The sequence below is a fragment of the Pteropus alecto genome, unplaced genomic scaffold (assembly GCF_000325575.1).
Source record: "Pteropus alecto unplaced genomic scaffold, ASM32557v1 scaffold45, whole genome shotgun sequence".
Classification (NCBI taxonomy): domain Eukaryota; kingdom Metazoa; phylum Chordata; class Mammalia; order Chiroptera; family Pteropodidae; genus Pteropus; species Pteropus alecto.
In genome coordinates this window covers 26,614,276-26,636,543 of record NW_006442491.1, presented here as the reverse complement: position 1 = coordinate 26,636,543, position 22,268 = coordinate 26,614,276, and the positions used below count along the sequence as shown (strand labels likewise).

Here is a 22,268-nt window from a genome sequence, read left to right as displayed (position 1 = left end):
AGTTAATTTGAAAGTATTGCTTAATAGGAGTCTTTCCACAATGTGCTAGTTCACTTTCCTGGACTATAGCTGGCTAGTGCTTTGATCATCAAAGCTCCTATGATGTCTGGAGTTTACTTACTGAGCATAAAAGACTATGTCCTATAAGACATAAGACTCCTGGGTCCCAAGATGGTCCTAGATATTTCGGATATGACAGTGAACTAAAGGGACAAAGATCCATGCCCTTGTGAAGCTTGTGTTCTAGCAGGGGAAATGGGAAATAAACAATAGACTTAAAAATCAGTAAGTTGTTTTATAATTACTTAATGTAACATGTTAGTAAATAATGTAGTATGCTGATGAAAAATACTGTTTTCTGTGTTACAAACTACCCTAAATTTTAGTGACATAAAACAACCAATTTATTGTGCTCACTGATTCTGTGAGTCAGGAATTGGGACCGGGCACAACAGGGACAGTCTGTATTTGCTCCATAATATTGTAAAAGTGGGGACTGAAAGCATCTGAAAGTGTCTTTACTCGGCATGGCCAGTGATTGATGCGGGCCGACAGCTGGGATCCCAGCTGGGGTTGTCAGCTGGAACACCTGCACGTCGCCTCTTCAGGTGGCCCAGGCTTCTTCACAGTATGGTGGCCTCAGGATAATTGGACTTCTTATCTTGTAGTTCATAGCTCCATAGGTGAGCCTCCTAGCTAACGAGGTGAAAAGTGCATCACCCTTCATGGACCCAGACTTGGGCATCACACAGCATATCTCCTACCACATTCTACTGGTTCTAAGCAAGTAATAACCGCCTGTGTTCTAAGAAAGGAAAATTAGACTCCATCTCTCTATGGACGGAGGGGCCATTGCAAGATTGTAAAAGACAATGCAGAACAGGAGCTATTGGGAAATACAATCTTTGGATGATACAATCTTCCACAAGTACCATGGAAAAAGAAAGAATACAGCAACAAAGAAAGGTGATGTATTCCAGGGATGTGAGGTGAAGGGGGCTCTAATATTAAATAGGGTAGAAGGATAGTCCTAAATTAGAAGGTGAAATTTGAGCTGAGACATGAGGGAAGCTCTCTGGAGGAAGAGCATTCCAGATCAAGGGGATAATATACCTGGCATGTATAAGGAGGCCAAGAGTGGCATAAGTAAACAAAGGTCAAAAGTAATAGAAGATGCTACTAGAAAAATAAAGGGAGCCCTGACCGTATAGTGCTTTCTAGGTCCTTAGAAGAACTGTGGCTTTTGCTCTGAATGAAATGGAAAGCCACTGCAGAGTTTTGAGAACACAAGTGATGAATTATCTGGCATTGTTTTGAAAGACTCATTCTATCTACTGGGTTGAGAATAGACATAGGAAGGCAAAGGTAAAAGCAGGAAGACCAGTTAAGAGGCCCCAGCGGGAACCCCGATGAGAGGCAACGGTGACTCAAGCTAGGAAGTGGCAGTGGAGGTGGTGAGAAGTGGTTGGATTCTAAATATATTTTAAACATACATAAAGCCAACAGGATTTTCTAACACATTCGATGTGGCATGTGACAGAAAGAGGAATCAAGGGTCGCTTCGAGGTTATTCCCTGAACCACTGGAGAGATGGAGTTGCCACCAACAGAGGTAGAGAAGCTGCAGGTCAAGCAGACATTGGGGCACTGAAACAATTGTAAGTTTAGTTTTTAACTGAGTTTAGGATGTCTGTTAGACATCTTAGTGAAGATGGAAAGTAGGTAGCCGGAATTTGGGAAAGAAGCCTGGGCTGAGGAGAGATCTTTGACATATAGATGATAGTAAAGCCACAATCCTGTTCAAAGTCACCAAGCAAATGAGCATAGAAAGAGACCAGGATCAAGGACTGAATTTCAAGGAATTTTAAACTGAGATGTTTGATTGAGCACTTTCCATAAACCAGGCATCGTCCTGAACTAAGGAGATGAGATAGAGAGAGGCCTTTGCATTCTGAGGAACTTCAAGCCTCTTCTTACAGACAAGCGTAGAAACTGATCATTTCGGTATCCTGGCAAAATGTTACAATAATGTATGCCCGAGGGGGTGGGGTCCATTCAGCCTAGCTTGAGAAGAGACAGCCAGTGGCTTTCTGGGAGACATAAATCCTAAACCAAAGCTTGAGAAATAAGTAAAACCAAATGAAAGCAGGGAAGGGTGTTCTAAGCAGAGGGACTGAAACAAGCTATGCATCGAGGTATGCAGGGAAGGATGAGTTATTAGAACCAGAGCAGCTTGGTACATAAATTGTGGGAGGTAGCATGGAGGGAAATGAGGCTGAAATTGTCACTAGGGGTAGGCATGGAGTGGGACAAGGAGATATTTGTCAGGCTAAGAAGTTTGGATTTTATTGCAAAGGCCATAGGGAGACATTGAAGGGACCAAGATTTTTTAACCTGGATTTGCATTTTAGATGTAACTATCTAGCCTAGATCAGAGTAGGGAGAGCAGAGGCAGGTAGGTGGCTAGGACAATAATTCAAGGGGAAGATGGAATTGCCTGAACCGGGAGACTGGGCCCAGAGCCCAGACAAGCCCACACACATTCTCTCATGTACAGCCATAAAATCAGCTCCTTCTCTTTGGCCTGAAAAACTCAAGTCTCAATATATATTTTAAGTTCAATGACTTGAAGTAATGTATGCATCTTCCTGAACTGAGAGTCAAAATGCCTGCATTCAAGTCCTGTCTCTTTCATTAAGTAGCTGGGTGACCTTGGGCAGGTCACTGCTCTCTGAGCCTCTATATACATATGTATGCACTGAGGGTGAGGGGTTGGTCAAAATGATCCAAAGAGCACTTCTGATATTTTGAGAATCTATGTAGGAACCAACTGTGCAGGCCAGCTGGCTCTCCCTCCTACTGATAGTCCCACTGGACCACACTCTCCAGGGCTACCACCCCCACAGTTACAACTCAAGTCCTAGCAACTGTGATTGACCATGGCCCTTGGGTTTCTAAGAACTCAAGGAGGCCTAAGACAAATTAACTGTGCCTGCCATACAGACGTGAATCTTAGAGGTGTGTAGTCCTGGCTGCACGTTAGAATGACCTTGAGAAGTTTTAAAACACCAATGCCCAAAGCCATCCTTCAAATCAGATCCCTGGGGGTGGGATCCAGAGAGCTGTACTTTCTAGGCTCTCCAGGTGACTGTATTGTATTTTTAAGGTTGAGACACTGGTTTAGAAAGATCCAGAGTCCCTAGTGCATGCCCTGCTTGTGCCCGCAGACCCATCATGCCACTAGCTGTACTAGCTACTAGTCACATCTGATGTCCATGGAGGCATGTGATGACTGCACAAATCTCCCCTGCCGATGGAGCACAGCCACATTAAAGTCAAGAAGCTTCTGCATATAATCTTGGACTGTGGGGTCATCCCTCCTCCCCATCCTACTTCCCCCAGCCCAAATTCTCCCACTTTCCCCAGAAGAAAAACCCTAAGCATGCCAGCAAATGTGAACAGAAGTTGGCTGGAGAGTGGGGGTGTCTGTGATCCCTATAACCCCAGCCATCATAATGATCAGAAGAGTAGCCAGTTTGTGGAAGATAAGGGACAACGGGAAAAGGTGACTTTGTGATGGGAAGAAGGAAGGGAAGCATGTTAATGCCAGTCCAATCCAGGCAGTCTGTCATCCTAATGAATGAAACAAGTCCAATAGGGTGACCAGAAGGTATCGGGTTATTATAGCTCCATTAAGCTATTTAAGCAGCAAGGAACAGCTGTGGGGAGTATGATGCAGCCTAATGAAGAGCAAACATTTGTTCATTTTCCAGCTCTGGGCGGACACACCATGTGCATGGTTCTGTGGAGACAGACCAGTGTTTCCTTCTTTCTCTCAGTCATCAGTGAGTGATGGTGGGCAAGCAGCCTCCTGATGGGGTGTAACCATGAAGATAGGTGCTTCAGGTCACCGCAGGTGCCCCCTTTCTCTGTTCAGAGCCACCTAAGCAGAGGCAGGGTAGACCTTCTGCTTCTCCCACAACTTTTATTCTCCTCAGGTGGTAAGAGGGTCACAGAACATCCCCATGCAGGAGAGCCCTGAGAGATTCTGGTCCAGCTCCTCAATCTGCAAGTGAGAGTGATTCTGGGTAGAGGCGTGGAGAAATAGAGGCCAAATCATGAAAGGGAAAACCATGATCGTTCTCCAACTCTGGAAACTCATAATGACCAAAATAGGAATATTTGGACTCCACCTGCTCACTTCACTCCACTCCCCATGGACTAAAATAAGGAGAAAATGGGCCACTTCCAAGGGGTGGCTAAAAGGCCTCAGTAATCCATGTTGGTTTCACACTTGGAAGGTCTTCTTGCAGGAAAGAGTTCATGTAGGAGAGACTATTAACTCAGTCTTTTCCTTTGAGTTTATCTTTATTTTTTCACTTATAATTCTCTTTGTAACCCAGCGAAACGATATTTTCTGTGTTTAACATGGAAACCCTCCCCAACCAAGTGAGCGATTTTCAGGTGGTACCATAGAAAACTCCTTTGACCAAGAGTCGAGACCCGGTTTTCAGTCAGCTCCTACATGCCGGATGCTCTGTGACAAGACTCTTCCATCTCTGGGTCTCCATTTTTATCCTCTGTGAAATGTCTGCCTACATAGCATAGACTCCTGATAGTCCAGGTTGCTTCTTTATTTGGCCGAAAATACTTATTGAGTACCTACTTTGTACCTTACACTGTTTGTAGGCGCTGAAGATAGTCAGAATGCTAAATAAAGAAAATAAAGACCCTGATTAAAAGGAAGCTCATGGTCTGGCCACACCATGTAATCACAAAGCAGAACTCTAATTAAAATGCTTTATAGACATTTGAGTAAGGGCGGTTCAGGGTGAATGTAGGTGTTGGTGGTGGTGTTTATTTTTGCTTTTTGTCAGTTGTTGCTGCCAAGATCAATCAGAAGCTTCACAACAGATGAGACACTGAGTTGGAAAAAGTAGAAAAAGTCTGGGTAGAGGAAAAGCCTGTGTGACAGAGGCTTAGGAACATAAAAGAATTGAAATGTTGCAGGCTAGCTCTTAGAAGGGAAACAAAGATGCCTGCTTAAGAAAAGAGAAATTAAAATGAAACTAGTTGTGGAGATAAATAAGAATTTTTCACTCGTTGCACAGTTTTCAGAGCAGAATTAACAAGCTAATAGCTATGGCCTTTGCCAGTCTACCTCTTAACTCTAGCTGACTTCAGCGTCAGGGGAGAGCTGTTGACCCAGAGACAATGACCCAGAAACTCTTGCATGAAAATAGAGACAATGTGTGGAGGGAACCGGAAGTCTGTATCTTGGAATTGCATGCTGGGGTCCCCTAGATCATAGGCTGAGAGCTGGGAGAAATAGAGGTACCCTAGTATGAGCTTCCCCATTCAACTATAGGCTTCTTGAAGGTAAGGATGGGGTCTTACCCATCTCTCTTCTCTGAAACATCTATAAAATAGTGCATAAATACTAAATATAAACTTAATTGAGTTGCACATTGCTGGCGAAAAATTCTGTGACTAAAATAGTTTCATCCAGGAAAAAAAAAAAAAAAAAGACTATTTCTTTAAAAAAAAAGATACCAACACAGAAAGACCCTCACATTTGTGGACAATATCTATAGGTACACCATGTGTCTGCATTTACATTTTAGGTTGAGTCTTCCCCAAGTATTTGCTGTTTTTATCTACCTTACTGCCTTAGACAGTGGTTCTCAAACTGTGACGTGTGTCAGAATCACCTGGAGAATTAGTAAAGAACATTAAGACATGGGCCCATTGACATTAGACAGGACCCAGGCCTCTGCATTTTACCAAATTCCCTAGGAAATTTGGATCCCTACCAAAGTTTGAGAACCACTGACCTAAAATTTGTCTTTTAAATTTTTGTAGCTTTTAATGGGGCCTTTTAAAGGGTGCTTTGTGACTCTACATGCAGACACATGCTCGACTATTCTGCCTTGATCAAAGCTCTTGTCACAGACAAATACCCGCATCTTGCTGCAATCTGATTTTCTACTTAGCTTCCCCAGCAGAACTCATAAATTACCTTCTATTTAGTGACATGGTACGCAATAATATTTGCTCTCCTGATGCCACTGTGAGTAGACATCATTAGTCATCCTCTCCTATCTTCTCTGTCCACATTTATAATCCCTAAAGTATGTGCTTTTCAGCAGAGAAGGAGGCATTTGTTGAAAGGTTGGCCTCTGCCAGGGCCACCACTAACTCATACAGCACCTTAGAGTAAAATACCAAAAGGTACACCTGTCTCAAAATACTTGACTGTCACCTTCCAGAAAATATTCATGATATATACAGAAATCTATCACATCTACCAAGTGTATGATTTTCCCTTAGATGTGACACTCTGTACAGCCATCTATGGTGGCTCTTGCCATCCATCAGCTAGCCACCGTCTCCAGTAAACATAGGTGTTTACCGAGTCTGTGGACCACAATTGAGAAAAGATCTTAGGCTTCCAACACCTCGTGAAACTCTTTCTCACTCCCTGAATACTCTGTCTTACCTGTACCTAGGTGAGCAACTTTCCCCAGTTTGTCCAGGGTAGCCCCAGTTTTAAAATGAAACTCCTACATTCCAGGAACCCCTTGAGACCAAGGTACACCAGGATGAATGTTGCTAGGAGCTCCCATCTTTGGTCTTGTGACAATAAACTGAGTGTTTCTGATCAAAAAGAGGCAGAGAGTAAATTCTAGGAGTGAGCCAAGGGCCTCACTAGCATATTCTTGGGAAAGACTGGGATGGAAGAGCCTTTGAACACCTATGATGTATCAGGCACTGTGCTAGGCATGATCTCAGGTAATCACTGATCATCACAAAACTCCGTGGGGTATATTATTTTGTTATTTACATACTATAAATTTATTTTGGGGAGGGAGGTATACAGCCGTATTAGTTTTAGCAAATGCATAGAGTCATGTAAACTGCAACACAATCAAGATACTTAAGAGTTCCATCAGCAAAAAATTCCCCTAGGTATAGTCAACGCCTTCTCCTAACCTGAAGGGCGTATTATTGACTTAGTTTTCAGAAAAGTTAATTGAAACTTGGAGTGGTGAAATGATTTGCAGTAAAAATAATCACTTTGCCTTTTGCAAAGCCCTGCCTTTTCCCTGACTCATGCACACTGTTAGTATTTCTTGATAAGATAAACGAACAAAAGACCCAGGTGAAAATGGCACCTCCTTGGTGAAGACTGAAATCTTCCTGCTCCAGGAGAGTACAGTGATGGGCAGGGCACAGGAACATCCTAGCAGCCTGTACTAGTCATAGAAGAAGCAGGACATTCGCTGTGTCCTGAAACATCAGCCAGGAGCTGCCCGGTCAGCATCCCCTCGGTCTGGTTTTGCTGCACCCCACGGCATGTCATATCCAGTTATCTCTAGGCATACATAGTCATGCCAGAGGGGATGAAGGGAGCCTCGTAGATGACAGGCTCTGCTGAGGATAGTGGGTGAACAGGTAAATTAAATGGACCTGGACGCCCTCAGCCTTGGATTGGAACTGAGCTGTTTCTGGAAGTTCTGTGTTCTGACAAGACATCTCACTATTTGGGGCATAACTCAAAGAGGCTGAGGTGCAAAGAAGACTGAGGATCCAAAGAAAAATGGCAAGCTTCAGAAAAACCTCTTGTATCTCAGTAGGACCAAACCAATAGGTAGGAGAAGGAGCCAGCCAAGCATGCATCAAGGAAAATCTTCAGTTCTAGCAAGAAATTAAATTAAGTGGGAAAATGGAGGTAGGTTGCACAGCCCCATGGACTGACTCAGCACAGCAGGGCATAAGAGCCTTTGACTATGGCCATGCAGTCTAAGCGAGCGCCCCCTGGCTCCAGGGGACCTCAGCTCTGTGGCTGGGAGGGTGGAAGGATGGGTAGGTGCGTTGCAACCATAGGGAGAGTTAGTCTGAGGCAGGCACTGGAGGACAATTTTATCCTCAAGTCTATAAAGCCTATCAATAAGGATGAAGGGAGGATTCGAGAGAGAAGCGCTCTTAGACATTTGCCATGATGCTGGCACTGGCTCAGCGCACCTCCCCCCAACCAAATTTTAAAACAAAAAAAATGTCCGAATTATTTCCATTGACTTAGAACAAAACTCTCATTCTGGGCTGTCGTCCAGAAGATCTCCATCAAGTGCCACCCCCTTCCCAGTCACATGTCACTCTCTCGCTCTTACCCTCTCTGCTCTGCAGTACTTCTCTTCAAGTTCTAGAATACACCAAGCTCATTCTGTCTCGGGGCCTCAGCACTCGCTGTCCCTCAGCCTGGAACATTCTTCTCCCACCCTTACCATGGCTGGCTTCTGCTCATCACTTAGTTTTCAGCTCAAATGTGTCAACGAGGGGCCAGTGGGAACACATGTGGAATTGACCGAGCTGGGTTAGGAACCGAGGGACATTTCAGGAAGAGGATGTTAGAAGGGACACATGGGATGTGGGCTGCGTTAGGTGACTTTGGGCTTTGTTCTGGATTGGAAGTGGTATGATTGGGTACCTCAATAAATCTTAACTATAAGAAGAAAACACGAGATAGAGGCTAAAGCTGTAACTAGCAAAGAGGCAGCGGTCACTCATATTAGCCGGGATAAGGGGATGTTTGGTCTTTTTTTCTTTGGCTTGGACAATGTTCATATATTTGTCTGTGTTGAGATATGACTACAGAGTGGTTATGTTTTTGCCTTGCTCCATCCTAGTCTCAGAGCGGCCTTCTTCGACGTTGGCCTTCTGTGAAATTGTTTACGTTCAACAGGAAAGCACCAAGGTCCAGCTGTGAGGGCTATGTCAGCTCCCAGAAGTCAAGGGGGCTGCTTTTTTCCTTCTTGAATGTCACCTTTTCAAAGCATCCTGCCCAACCTACCCTATCTAAAGCAGTCCCTTGTCCCTAGTCACTGTCTATTCCAACACCCTCTTTATGGCCATCACAGCTCTCATTATAAACAAGTACCTCGTTTGTTTATTTCTTGTCTGCACTTTCCCACAACCAGAACATAAAGTTCATGAGACCGTCTGCCATACCCATTGCCAGTATTTCTAGGACCTCGCACAGTGCCCAGCACCCAGATAGTCACTGTGGATGGAAGCGAGGTGGGGAGGAGAAGCAGACTCCTTCCGTATGTATTATTCAGCAAGTCATTTCCTGTTTCTGGACCTCACTTTACTGATCTGGAAAATGAGGCAATAATTTTCTCAAAAGATCCTTCTAGGTCTGACTTTCGAGGATTCTATGACTTCCTCGGCTCAGACCTCCAGGCATGAGGACATCCCCAAATGCATCTTTTAGGACTGAAAAAAAAATAAAATAATTACTTTAGAAAAGCAGTACTGTGGAAGAGCAGGAAACGTTTCCACACTCAGAGAAAGGGGTGAAAATAGAGCTCAACACTCTAAGGAGAAGAGAACGAGAAAAGGAAAGCGGAGATTGATAATGGATGGATATAACGAGATGGCAATTTTGGTTTCAAAGGAGTGTGATTAGCTCCTAATGACTGCCACCATTCCCTGGTCAATCTACTGTAACTAGCCACTAATGTAAAAATAATGCCCCTCGGCTCGGCTGGCTCACTTTGAAGATGGAGATGACTTTCTCTTTTATACTTTTACCCCCTCCTATTTTTTTTTTCCTTCAAGAGATGATCCCCTGTGAGATTGCAGCTCCCTAAAAAGGGAAATGGATGTGTGATCAAAGTCTGCCAATTAAGGGGTCATTACCGCTCCCTCCTGGGTAGAGGCTCTGTTTGTTAGGTCTCTTCTGCCTTCGTCACCATCTTCATAGCTCCCAGGCAAATATTTAGTCCTTCAACCCCCCACCCCCACCCCACGGGGGGGACAGAAGCTCCGAGGGCAGGGGCAAGGGCCTGCGTGGTTTCCCACGGAGAAGTGGCATTCATGACAATTGTACTGTTTAGTTTAAGATTTTTTTCAAAAGATAGCTGCATGCTGGGTACATCCTGAAGGACATGGCCTGGATGTTGAGAGGACTCCCAACTGTGCCATTTAAGGACTCTGGGGGTGGGCAGGGACCTTCATCAAATCTCTACAGTGTCCCAGTACAGAGGGTACATGCTTATTCTGCAGGGCCCCACTGAGTAGGGCAAAGGCAAGGTATATAGAGGCAGAGTAAACAAAAAACTGTCCAGGGGGGTTTGTCCAAAAGTGAGACTGGACGCTTTATGGTGTAGTGAGCTCTCTGTCACTGAGGGTATCCAAGTAGCAGATGCTATGGATAAGCTTATCAGCTGCCTAAAAGGCCCTTGTGGAACACAACCAGATAATTTTCAAGGTCACTTCTACCTCTGAGATTTCAGGATCCTTGCCATCTCTATGCACAGAAGCCACCTTGCCCACTAATTTTTTCATCTATCTATCCATCCATTCATTTATTCAAAAGGGGTGATTCAAGCACATATGAAGTACAAAGCCATTATTGGGTTCTGGCGGGACAGATGTGAATAAGATGCTACCCTTTCCCTGTAGGAGCCCATTACCAAGTTGGGAGACAAGACATTCAAATTATTAGATGTAGAAAAGTCCATCTAATAATAGAAGAAGCGACTGACCAGCTGGGGACACGGTGGGGTGGTGGGAGGGTGAGTGGGGAAGGTTTTACAAAAGAGAGGATGCTTGTACTGGGTGTTGAAGGATGTGTAGGAGTTTACCAGGTAGTGTCAGGTGGAAGAGCATTTCAGACAGGGGAACAACGTGTATGAACTCAGTCTCAGAAGTCTGAAGCACCCGAAATTGCATTTTAGTTCCTTATCATTAGAATATTAATATAAGAACACGAAACAAAGCTGCAGGGGTATGTGGGGTGAGGTCATTGATGAAAGATTTTGGGATTTATCCTGAAGACAATGGCAAAGGGAGTAACTGGGTCCTATTCCCATTGTAGAAAGATCTCTCTGATTACAGTGGAAAATGGATTGGAGGGGACAAAACCAAAGCAACAGAAACCAGTGAGGAGACTCGTGGGAAAGTATTTCTTCAGGTAAATTCACTCTTTGCAAGAATCATGGCTGCACATTAGACTCGCCCAGGGAGCTTTAAACACTACCAACACTTGTGTCTCATCTCCAGAAAGTCTGATTCTATTGGTCTGGGGTAGGGCCATGGCTTTGGCAGTTTTAAAGCTTCCCCAGATGATTCTTATGTGCCACCATAACGAAACCTTAAGTGAACTGTAACCTGAGCCCTGGCGCATAGTAGGTACTCAGCAGATTTTTTTTTTTTTCCTCAAAAAAAGTAGTATGAAATCAGAGTGTCCTTGTTCTTGGCTTCGTAGCACCTTGGGGTGGATATAACTGGAAGGATAGTTGGCTTTTATCACAGAGGGTTTCAGGTAGAAAATTCACCCCAGAATATTAGCTTAAACATTGAGAATTCCAATGCTACCGCTGAGACAAGCACACCCCACCCTTGCAGAGAGCCAGGAATGTGTAGACCTGACGAGTCGCCTGAAACGGCTGGAGCTACCCAGCTGCGTGGGGGGATGAGCGCAGAGGCTGGAATCTGGGTTCTAAGAGTTATATGCAAAAGCAAGAACCAGTCGTTTATAATAAGGAGCAAGAAGAGGCGAAGGAGGACGAGGAAGAGGGGAAGAAGGGAAGACAAGCCCTCCGCTTGTAAAATGAGCACTTACCTATCTCCATAGCACCTTTGTGACGCTCAGGTTTAGGGCAGGGATTGGTGCCCAGAGCCTGACTGCTGTTTTGCTTCTCCTCTAGGATGCCTGTCTAAGGGTTTCTGAAACACAAAGAACAAAATTCTTATCCATTGGTAGCGGGGAAGGCATTCTATTGCCCCAGTCTAAAACCCTAGGGACGCTAAGTTAGAGAACATGGCTTAGCTCAGGAAGCCCAGTCAAGGACCTCCCACCCCATCTCCATCTGATCTGGAATGGCTAGGTAGCAGAATGGGTACCAATTCTACCTACCCAACCACTACATAGTTGAGGGTTGTGGTCATGCTTCTAGAACGAAGGTCGGCAAACTATAGCCATAGATTAAATCCAACACCTGTTTTTGTAAGTAAAGTTTCTTTGGGTCAGAACCATGCCCGTTTGTTTGCGTTATGTCTGTGACTGCTTTCACTCTACGACAGTGGAGTTGAGTAGAAGTAGGTAGAACACAGACTATATGGCCTACAAAGCCCAAACTGCCTACTATCTAGCCCATTATAGAAAAACTTTGCCAACCTCTAGATTAAGACCCACCCAAGCTGGCTTAACACATGGGAGACTGGAAGCAAAAAAGGGTAATTGTGCGTGGGCCGGGTTTTTAATAAACAGTGGTCCTGCCCGCCTGTCAGACATAGCCCACTGAATGGCTGAATTTCTGACCAATCAGGTTACAGATTCCTCCTTGCTTAGGATGGATGTAACAAAGAATAGATGGGCAAAGGCAAGGCTGGTGTATTAAGATGAGCAGAAGTTCTTTTCCCCTGCACTGATGACAGGGAGCTGCATAGACTAAAGATGTTGCAGATTCAGAAGCAGTGAAGGGCCATGAGCAGGAAGGGCCACAAGCAGGACATTCAGCCCATTCTACCAGAAGCAGGGTGGGGACAAGCATCAAAATGTGGCCTGCCCTTCATGCTTCTGCAGCTTTCCCAAAGCGATTCCTGCTCCCTTAGATGCCCATCTTCCTTCTCTGTGAGGTCACTGACTATACCTCCCCTGTGCTTCCATAGCACTTGGTTCATAACTCTGTTAAATCATTCCACATGGTTGTTTCTCTGTCTCTTCTTACACTGATGACTCCCATGTCTTCTTTCCTCTAAACTCTGACTCTGAACCTCTATACCCAACGTCCTAACTCAACAACTCAGCTTGAATGTTGAAGTCACCTCGGACACAGCTGCTGCTGCTGCTGCTGCTGTTCTTATTGTTTCGAACACGTTGAGAAGCACACAGTCCTCAACAAGTGCTGAAACACAACACTTAATTCCTACCTCCCCAATCCTGTTTCTCCCCCATCTGTTTCTTCTTCATCTCGGTAAACGACATGACTCTCCACTCAGTTCTTCAAGCCAATGGTCTGAGCATCAGCCTTCATCCCTCTTGCGTAGATGTGTTGGTGCCCTGCCTACATTCCCTCCACACTCATTGTTCCCACGCATGCCCACCCAATGCCTGCCTCCCAGAAGCACCTATGACTTTTTGCCTGAAGACTTCTTCCATATAAAAGAATATGCGTGCCTTGCCTGGCAGAGTGTCAGGGAGTTTCTAAGAGTTGTCTTCAACCAGTGATAGATGTAAATTGGTGGATAAACACTCCGACTCCCTTCTCTCTCTGGTGAGACAACTCTAAGGCATGAAGTGGGCCCACGGGATTAAGCCCGAGGCGCACGCCGTGGTGACTTGCTCGTTGAAGAAGCCTGCGTCGACTTCCCTCCCGTGATGGTCTCACTTGCCCCACTGTCCTACCCTTGCTCCTTAGCGCTGCCTCCCAAATCAAATCCCGTCCTCAGATCCTTGTTTCTTCCAAAAGCAGTGCATCTGCTTCCAAGGGAACCAAAATCTACGCATTCGACTGAAAATAATCACTTCTCACTCCCTCCACTTCCACCATCCTTGTACAAGGGCCCAAGGTAGCATCGTCTCTTACCTGGACTATGGCAGCAGCTTCCTAACTGATCTTCCTGCTTCCTCTCTAGGCATCCTAGAACCTGCATTCCATACACGAGCCAGAATGCGCTTTGTAAGACATAAATCAGATGGTATCTCTACTGCACAGAACCCTCCAGTGGTTTCCCATCACACTTAGAATCTAACACTCCACTGTTACCAGTGACCGTGATGCCTCATCTAGTCTGAGCTATGCCAGCCTCACCAGATGTTTCTGAAACTACTCTCCCCTGCCTTATTCTTGAATGTGGTTATACGTTACCACCTTTGCCATCTATTATTCCTTGTGCCTGGAAAGCACTTCCTGCATTTCTTGGTATGGGTGGCTTCTTCACATCATTAAGGAATTAGCTTGAATGGTACCTTTCAGAGATGCTCTCCCAGACTGTGTAATCTGAAATAATTCTCATCCTTCATCATTATCCCTTTATCCTGCTTTATTTTCTCCATAACATTTTCTGCCATCTAGAATTATATATGTTTTCTTGTCCATTTGCTACATCTTCCACATGGCTGGAAGCTCAAGCGAGACTTTGTCTATTTTTCTGTGTCCTGAGTACTTAGAACAATGTCAAACACATATTAGAGAGTCAATAAATATATGTTGCGTGAATGAATGAATGAACGAATGAATGACTACACTACTGAACCAGATTTGGGCTCATGATACACAAAAGGCATCAATAGCATTTGAGAATGAAGGTGTAAATAAGGCCATGGAGGGTGCAGTCTATGTTCTCCCCAGGCCCCATGCAAGAACACGCAGCCCTTTATGCTGAGTGACCCATCACAGCAGGTGTCATTTCCCCCGCTGGCTCATCTTCACCTGGATAGAGCACCTATCTCAGGCCATTCTAACCACTCCGTCCTTTCTTTTTTAGGCCTTACCGGAGGGGCAGACAGCTTCGTGGGACACAGCCAAAGAGGATGAAAACCGCAATAAGAATCGATATGGAAACATCATATCCTGTAGGTGCCCTTCTGGGAGGGCTTCAGGCTTTGGGAAAAGAGGAAAGACAGCTATTACTATTATTTACCTAGAATTTGTCATCAAATGATCCTTGATGTTCCAACTTTGGGTCCATATGCCAAGCTGGGAGCTGTATTTCAGTCTCCGTGTCATCCCTGGCCTGGATGACAGAGCATGGCTAATCTCAGGCACAGGGGGCAGGTGGGGAGCTGGGTCCAAGCAGAAGACAGCCAGCCTCTGAAAGCTAGGTCTTGCCTAGCACTGCTTGCTCAAGAATTCCTCAGGATTGGGAAGAAGCTCAGCCAAAAGGGATTCTTATATTCCCAGCAGTCCCTCCGATGCAGTTTACCATGTTTGCAGTGACTTGGAGTGGGGAGCAAGATCCAGCCCATGAAAGAGGGGCTGAGAACACTATAAACAAGAGAATGATGCTACTCGAAGAAGGTAGGATCCCAAGGAAGGATTGATGCTCAGAAGGAGCCAGAAACTCTGGCCTAAGCCTGAAGGTTTAGGGAATAGCCAGCTCAGGGCTCAGAGGAGCCCAAGGCTACTCTAGTGATGCCAGAGGCAGGGTTTTGGGCATCTGCCAGACCTTACTGCTATTGGGGCGGAGGCCCTAAGGTGAATGCCTGCCATTCAGGGCCTGCACCAGCACAGGCATTTGGTGATGCTGAGCCTGCGGGAGGAACGTGTGTTTTGTGCAGAGCTAGGGGAAGCATGGAAGGACATTGCCTCTTGCTCACCCATGAGTTTTAGCAATCTCCGATGTGTGATTTAATGAAGGCAGCGGTGCAGAGGAGTGAGAGCCCTCTGAAATCAAACCGTCTAGGCTTCTATCCCAGCCGTGGGGCCCTGGGCAAGTTACCTGACCTCTATAAGCTTCACTTTCTTCACCTTTAAAATGATGAAAATAGGGTTGTTGAAAAAAAAAAAATACATAAAACTCTTGACACAGTGCCTGGGCACCATTGCCACACTTAGCCATAGAGTTAACTTTCGCTGAGTCACTGGCAAGCAGTGTGGATATCTCATTTCACCATGTTCTAAGCAGAATTCACTGAATACCTATGTGCAGCCATGGAATAAGCCAGTTAAGGGAGGAATACATGATCAGATGCCCATTTTGGAAAGATGATTGGGAAAGTGGATTAGATTGGGAGAGGCTGGAGGCAGAGGGACCAATCGGAAGGCTCCTGTAATGGTCCCAGAAAGGGATGATGAGGCTTGAACAAAATCAATGCAATGCTTTTGTGTAACTGGTACGCAGTATTGAGTTCAGCGGGGAGAGGGAGAGAGAAGGACTGCCATATAACGAAATACCACGCACTGGTCACACGCGAGTGTTGTCACTGCCAAATACTGGTGAGTACAGGCTTCAAAGCAACATGATGCAGGGAGGACAAAGTTACCTCATACAAGATGCTGAATACATATTCTCACGAGAAGAGGCATCTACAAAAGCCTCTGTCTGCCACAGTGTAGCCAACCTGCACCTTTTGACATCTCACCAATTGGGCGCATAGCATTCCTTGGTCTCAGCTCTCAGAGTAACCCAATTCAGCCAAAATTTAAAAAAAAAAAAAAAAACAGGAAGGAAAAAAAAGATTGTGGATAACAAATTATTTCTAGCACAGCTCAGTGCTTTGTTTTGTTTAAATGTCTAGACATTGCCTAAGAAAAAGCTTGGAGGAAGAAAGCATAAGATCCAGGCAGCTTGTAAAGGAAGAAAAGAAGCAGACGTTTTAGCTTAGCTGCTTCCTGTTCTGATTTAGGAATGGGCTATGAATGGTAGAACTAATCAGAAAACATTTATAATTTGTCTCTTAGAAGATAGTAATGCAGACAGCAAGATTCCTTGCAAGGGAAGTGTAGGAAAGAGATGTTCGAACAATGAGATGTGTATTAAGACCCGTGGTTCATGGGCCTCCTCGGAGCCAGGCCTGCGCTGGGCACCGGGACACTCAGTCTCTGCTTCCGGGGGGCTTCCTGTCTGGGCTCAGGTGATTGCTCACTCTGACTATCCTCTGCTCAAGGAACCTTCCCTAAAATATCTGGTCACTTGCCTGTTCTCCCATATCAGATTGTAAGTTCAGATAGGGTCACTAAATTCTAGGCTGTGAAACCTTGCGTGATCACTCTAAGCCTTAGTCTTAGCTCTGTAAAATGGGTAGAAGTATGTCTTCCTACTAGAAGTGGCGTCCAGATAAAAAAAAAATAAATGACTAGGGAACAGTGAAGAGACCCTGCCTGCCTGAGAGACAGAGATCTCCAGGCTGGGCCAGGTAACTGTGCAAAGCCTGTGGGGACCGAGGGTGAGAAGCCAAGCCAAGCTATACATCTCTCCAGACCTCATCATTCATCCACTGCTCTCAGCACCTTGGCCCAAGCTATCAGCTCTCACCTGGGCTCGGCCCAGCCTCCTTCTTGGTTGCTCCACATCTAACTTGGCCCCCAACTTTCTACCTCTCTGATCTCTGACAGAAGCCGGAGAGACCTCCTCAAACATGAATTGGACCATGTCGTCTTCCGATGAAAACTCTTCCAATGTTTTCCCTTGGCCCTTGAATGCTCCTTATCCAAAGTCTCTTAGCTGCCTCTCCAGTCTCATTTCCCGCTCCATGATGATCTTCTTGATTAAGGCACACTGGCCTTCCTTCAGTCCCTTGAGCTTCCCGTGCTCATCCGTGCCGCAGGGCTTTTGTACATTCTGTCCTTCAAAATGCCCTTCTCCCCTCTTTGCTCTACTAATTCTACTTTTTCTTCAGGTCTTACTCCTCAGGGAATTGTTCCGATCTTTTGAATTTGGTCATAACTCCATTATTTACTCCTAGAACACAATGCATGTCTTCTCCTTAGCCCTCGTCAACATTATAATTTGAGAGCCATTTGGATGATTATCATTTGACTGCCTAACTCCCTCACTTGCTCTGTGACAGCATGACCATGACTGCCTGGCACTTCTATGTCCCAAAACCTGGCATTTAGTTGGTGCTCAGTAAATAGGAACTGGATGTTGGAAAGCATGGGGTCTCCTCATGACCCCAAAAGGCTTGAGTCGTGGGTCTCTCCCTTCTGGCTTCCCAAATAAAATAGAGAACACCCAGAAATGACGAATGGAAGAAAGCTGGATCAAGATGACCCTGGGAACAATGTCCAAGTGATGTCTTCCAGTAAGGCAGAAGATCCTGAACCTGAATGAAGAAAGAAGAGAGATGGGTCACAGGACGGGGAGAGGTGTGACTGAGAAAGCAGGATTCCAGGCAACAGGGAAAACAAGGAAGGGGATTAGAATTCCACCACCGGGGCTGCAGAAGATGCCGCCAGTGTCCCACTCACACCCACGACCTCACCACCACACCCCGCAGTGACACCAGCCTCCGGGGCCAGGACTACGGTCAGGGGGCCGAGGTGCCCAGCGTGCAACATTCAGGAGGTTCCCCTCTCAGCTGCCGACCCTGCATCTGCACGACCCCGAGGTGGAGCGCCTCCCTAAAGTGTGCCCAAGGCGCCTCACTTGGTTCACGCTTATCCTGCCCTATTCGCGTCTCTTTGCCTGAGGACCTTCTCCAAAGCTAGGGCGGGATGCTCCGTCCATGCACAAGGCGATCTCTCCCAGCTCCTCACCCTCCCATGAGGGTGTGTGTTCTACTCCTTTTCCAGGGGGCTGCAGATGCCCACAGTAGGAATGGACTTGAAAACTCACCCTTTCCGAGCTGCCTTCTCTGGGCTGTCTCCCTCTCCCCCATTCCCACTGGTGCCCCTCTCCTCCTATGTAAAGTACTTGCCCTGGAATCCTCACCTTATATCTACTTCTGGGGAAACTCAAACAGAGGCAGAGAGAATTCAAACACCTGATGACACCACCTTGATGGGCTAGATAAACCTGAATCTTCTTTCTAATTTAAGGGTCAATAACTCTAACAAACAGGGCTGAAACACATCTATGCTCAGTAATGAGTCGGTGCCAAGGTAGCCAGTGGATTCAAATCCAGCGTAAGATACACAGGGGAACAAGAAAGTGCGTGGGGTGGGGGATGGGAGAGGGGGAGAAGGTGTGGGGAGGGAGGTCCTGCCATTGAAATGAGAAAAGTAACCGAGAAACAGCCCAGAGGAATGGAAAATGTTCCTGCCCTTGTATGTGTCCCTCCCAAAGGCAAAGTCTGCCCTGGCTTGATAAATAGAAATATTCTTGGCATAAGAAGAAAACGGGTGTGATTAGCATCTTAAGGAACCCAGAGCACTGAGAGGCTGGAGTGGAGGACAAAGGCCCAGGCCAGGGAGAACAGAAAAGATTAAAGGGGAAGAGAGGGAGGGAGGGCACTGACTGCCAATGAAACAATGAAAGAGAAACCTTGGCTAAATAAGCCCTTTCTTCCAATGATGCCGTTTAGAATTTAGTAATAGAGACAGTCGGGTTTCCAGGGACTGGAAATGGAAAGGAAGTGAAAGGGAAGGAAATGAATGGGGAAAACAGAACAAAGATTTCTTTGCTTTCAAGTAGCTCTGGGCAGAGACTGTGAACAAGGGGAAGTTTCAAGAATACCGAAGCATTCCTCATGTGGAAGTTCTAGAAAGGGCTTCCTAGACTGGCAAGAGGAAATTTTGCAAAATGAGGCTCCCCTTCTGGGATCAGGCAGAGTCCCAGCAGGAAACAGATGGGACCCTCACATAGGGGATTTGCGGAGAATTTAATCAAGTGAAATTTTTGTGATGCTGTGAGCCAGCTGCAGGGAGACTACAAGGAATTGTGCAGTACCCTGGGGCTAAAGACCTCCCCCAGGCCACAGAGGATTCGGTAGGGAGAGGTCACCAAGACCCAGGGAAAGATGATTTCACTGGTGGTGTGACATGAGTGGTGTTGCAGCAGTGAGCCCATGGTGACCCAGCAGAGGGACCAGAAAGAATAAGTACCTTGACGGCACTCTCCCCTCTTTGTCCAGTCTTCTGCCTATGCTTCCCATGGTCTAAAGCCAACCAGAAGCCAGAGGACAAGGGAATCTGTAGACCTAGTCCAGCCATTCACAAAGTGTGGTCCCTGTAGCAGCATCACCTGGGCACTTGTTAGAAATGCTCATTCTTGGGCCCCATCTCAAACTACTGAATCAAATTCTGGGGGTGAGGCCCAGCTATCTGCGTTTTTAAAAGCTCTCCAGGTGACACTGATGCATGCTCAAGTTTGAGAACCCATCTCGTCCACAGAGATCAGCCCCAGGGTTAGAGAACCAGGAGCAGAAGGCTGGGGGATGGGTCCAAAGGGCAAACAAGAGATCTGCTACATTTTCTTAGACTTCTTTTCCCCTAGTCTAAGACAAGCCCTGGGCTCAGGTGTAGAGTATTGGACATGGGTTTGGCAGACCCGAAGCTAGTCTCATTTCTGCCCTTTACCTCATTCACGACCTTCAGCAAGGTCACGTCATCTCTCAGTTCTTCATCTCTCAGCACAAGGAGGGCAAATTAAGGTGAATATTGAATCTGAATCTGGTGTGCAGACATTTAAATCTCAATGAGACTTGGTCTAGGCCCTTTGAGTTGACAAGCAAGAAGCAATGGTCCAGAAATCCGGAACCCTACCCTAGATCGGCCAGTCTGTAGGACAGCCACCACCAGAGCCCTGGGCTCATGCTGCCAGGACACCACGTGCTCCCCACCCAGGAGCCCCTCTGCATCAAGACACATCATGCTCTTGGAGGAGAATGGGGTAAGGGCTCCGACCTCAGAACAGATGGCAGACAGGGATGAGCTCATCAGAGAGGCTGTTCTGACTTCCAGGGAAGGTCTTGGGCTCAGAACAAACCCAGAGGCTTTTGCTCACAGCAGATTTCTCTGCTGATTTCTGGGGAAATAGAATTGGGTTGACAAAATAGGTGACTCATTCAGAGCTCCCAACTCTTGGCCGCCATTGTTCTTTGCGGTCTTGGAGGGCGTCCCTCCAGCCTGATCCTAGTGCAGAAATCTGCAGTATCCTTGGCCATCAGAGGACTTGTCCAGTGGAGCTCTCTCTGCCTACTTGCAGGGAAGGCCCAGATTGACAGGAAATTAAGCGTCCCCAGGAGCAGCCCTCAACTGATGACTGATGGGGTGGGTGTGTAAGTACCCCAGGTCCCTCTCCCTGAGGCGGAACAACTTGGAGATGCTTGTTCCACACTATCTTTCAAAGCTCCCTAACAAAATTAAGTCCAGTTGTCTCCAGTGGTAACTTGCTTGATGACACACTCCTTATTGGATTCCTTCCTTTCTCCGTCTCATTTCTCATTCTCCCAGTGTTCCCTGGGATCACCTCCCAGATCAACTCCTTGCACTCAAATCCTTGTCTCAGAGTCTGCCTCTGAAGGAAATCAAATAAGAAGCCTTTTCTTTCTTCAGAAAGTTTGCTTAGTGGGGTATGGTCCGGGCAGCCCGCTTAGTATGAAACAATAAATTCATTAGATGGGCCCCTATCTCTCTAACTCTTCTCAATGTTCTGCCCCTCTGCTGCCCCAAAGCTTTCATCTACTGGAGCGGCTCCTCGCAGGGCCCCGCAGAGGGGAGCGGCCCAACCTCAGCCAGCATGGAGTTGCTAGAACAAGAAGGAGCACAGAATGTCGGGCCGTTTCCCACTCATACTCAAGCCACCCTCCCTCTTGATAATGGTAATTCAATCAAGATTGAATGCGCAGACCTTTATCTTCAATGAGGTACCCAGGCGGTCTCGGCAGGATTGCCTGCCTCCTCCCTATCCACTTGTGCAAGATGATGCCATTAACATTTCCAATTCTTCTAGAAAATGATTTTTCAGCTCCACAATTCATTGTAATGAGTCAAATCTCTTTTCTCTGAAAAATTGCATCTTTTCTTTTCCCTCCTCAGTGCCCAGAAGACAGGAAGAAGGAACATCACATATTCAAATGATAGTGTCTCCCCAGCCCCACCTCTCTGAAGTGATTTTCTCTTTAAGTGGACGTGACTTGAGAAGGGCAATTTATTGGATTACTGTTGATGGTGGGGGAAGGGAAGAGGAGTTTTGATTTGTTTAGAGAGGTGGAACTGTACCAAGGAGAAAACTGAGCCTGCTCCTCTGGGTGGGCCTGGGAACACAATGGGAGGGGACAGTGTCGGAGGGCTGGGGGGTAATGGGTCTTGGAGTTCCAGAAGGGATAGGGACCCCTCACTCTACAACAAACCTCTCAACCTTATTCCTTCTCCCAAGTCGTAAAACTTCTTGGAACCTTGAGTTTCTCATCCATAAAACAGGGCGATGATATATACCTCACAGGGTTACTATGAGAATCAAATAGCATAGCATCCATAAGGCCTCTAGAATAGTACCCAGAACATTACACACTCCACACAGGTAAATTCCTGTACCTCACCACCTAACACAAGATGGATCTCTAATATTATAGCCCAGTTCCAGTAAGATCTTTTGGTCTTTCCCAAGACAAATTAAATAGTCAGGGTGCCTCTCCACTAAATAACTGACCACTTGACCCCAAATGTGATCAGAACCTTCTGGAGGGCTTGTTAAGATAAAGATTGCTGGACTCCACCCCAGTGGCTCTGGGCTGGGACTCAAGTGTATGCATTTCTAACAAATTCCCAGGTGTTGCTGATACTTTTGTTCGAAGGGCTATCTTTTGAAAACCCCTGGTCTAGAATAATAAAACTGAATTTATACATTTATGTTGATTTCTTACAATACTCCAGG

At 46.2% G+C, this 22,268-nt stretch overlaps 1 protein-coding gene across 1 annotated transcript in view; it reads left to right on the top strand.

The window, feature by feature from the left end:
* The window catches only part of PTPRT (protein tyrosine phosphatase, receptor type T), a 675,700-nt gene that overhangs the window by 603,221 nt on the left and 50,211 nt on the right, over nt 1-22,268 (top strand). The window contains exon 17 of the mRNA XM_015596894.1: nt 14,496-14,583. Within this exon, the coding sequence (XP_015452380.1) occupies nt 14,496-14,583 (88 nt within the window). The remainder of the gene's footprint in view (nt 1-14,495; nt 14,584-22,268) is intronic.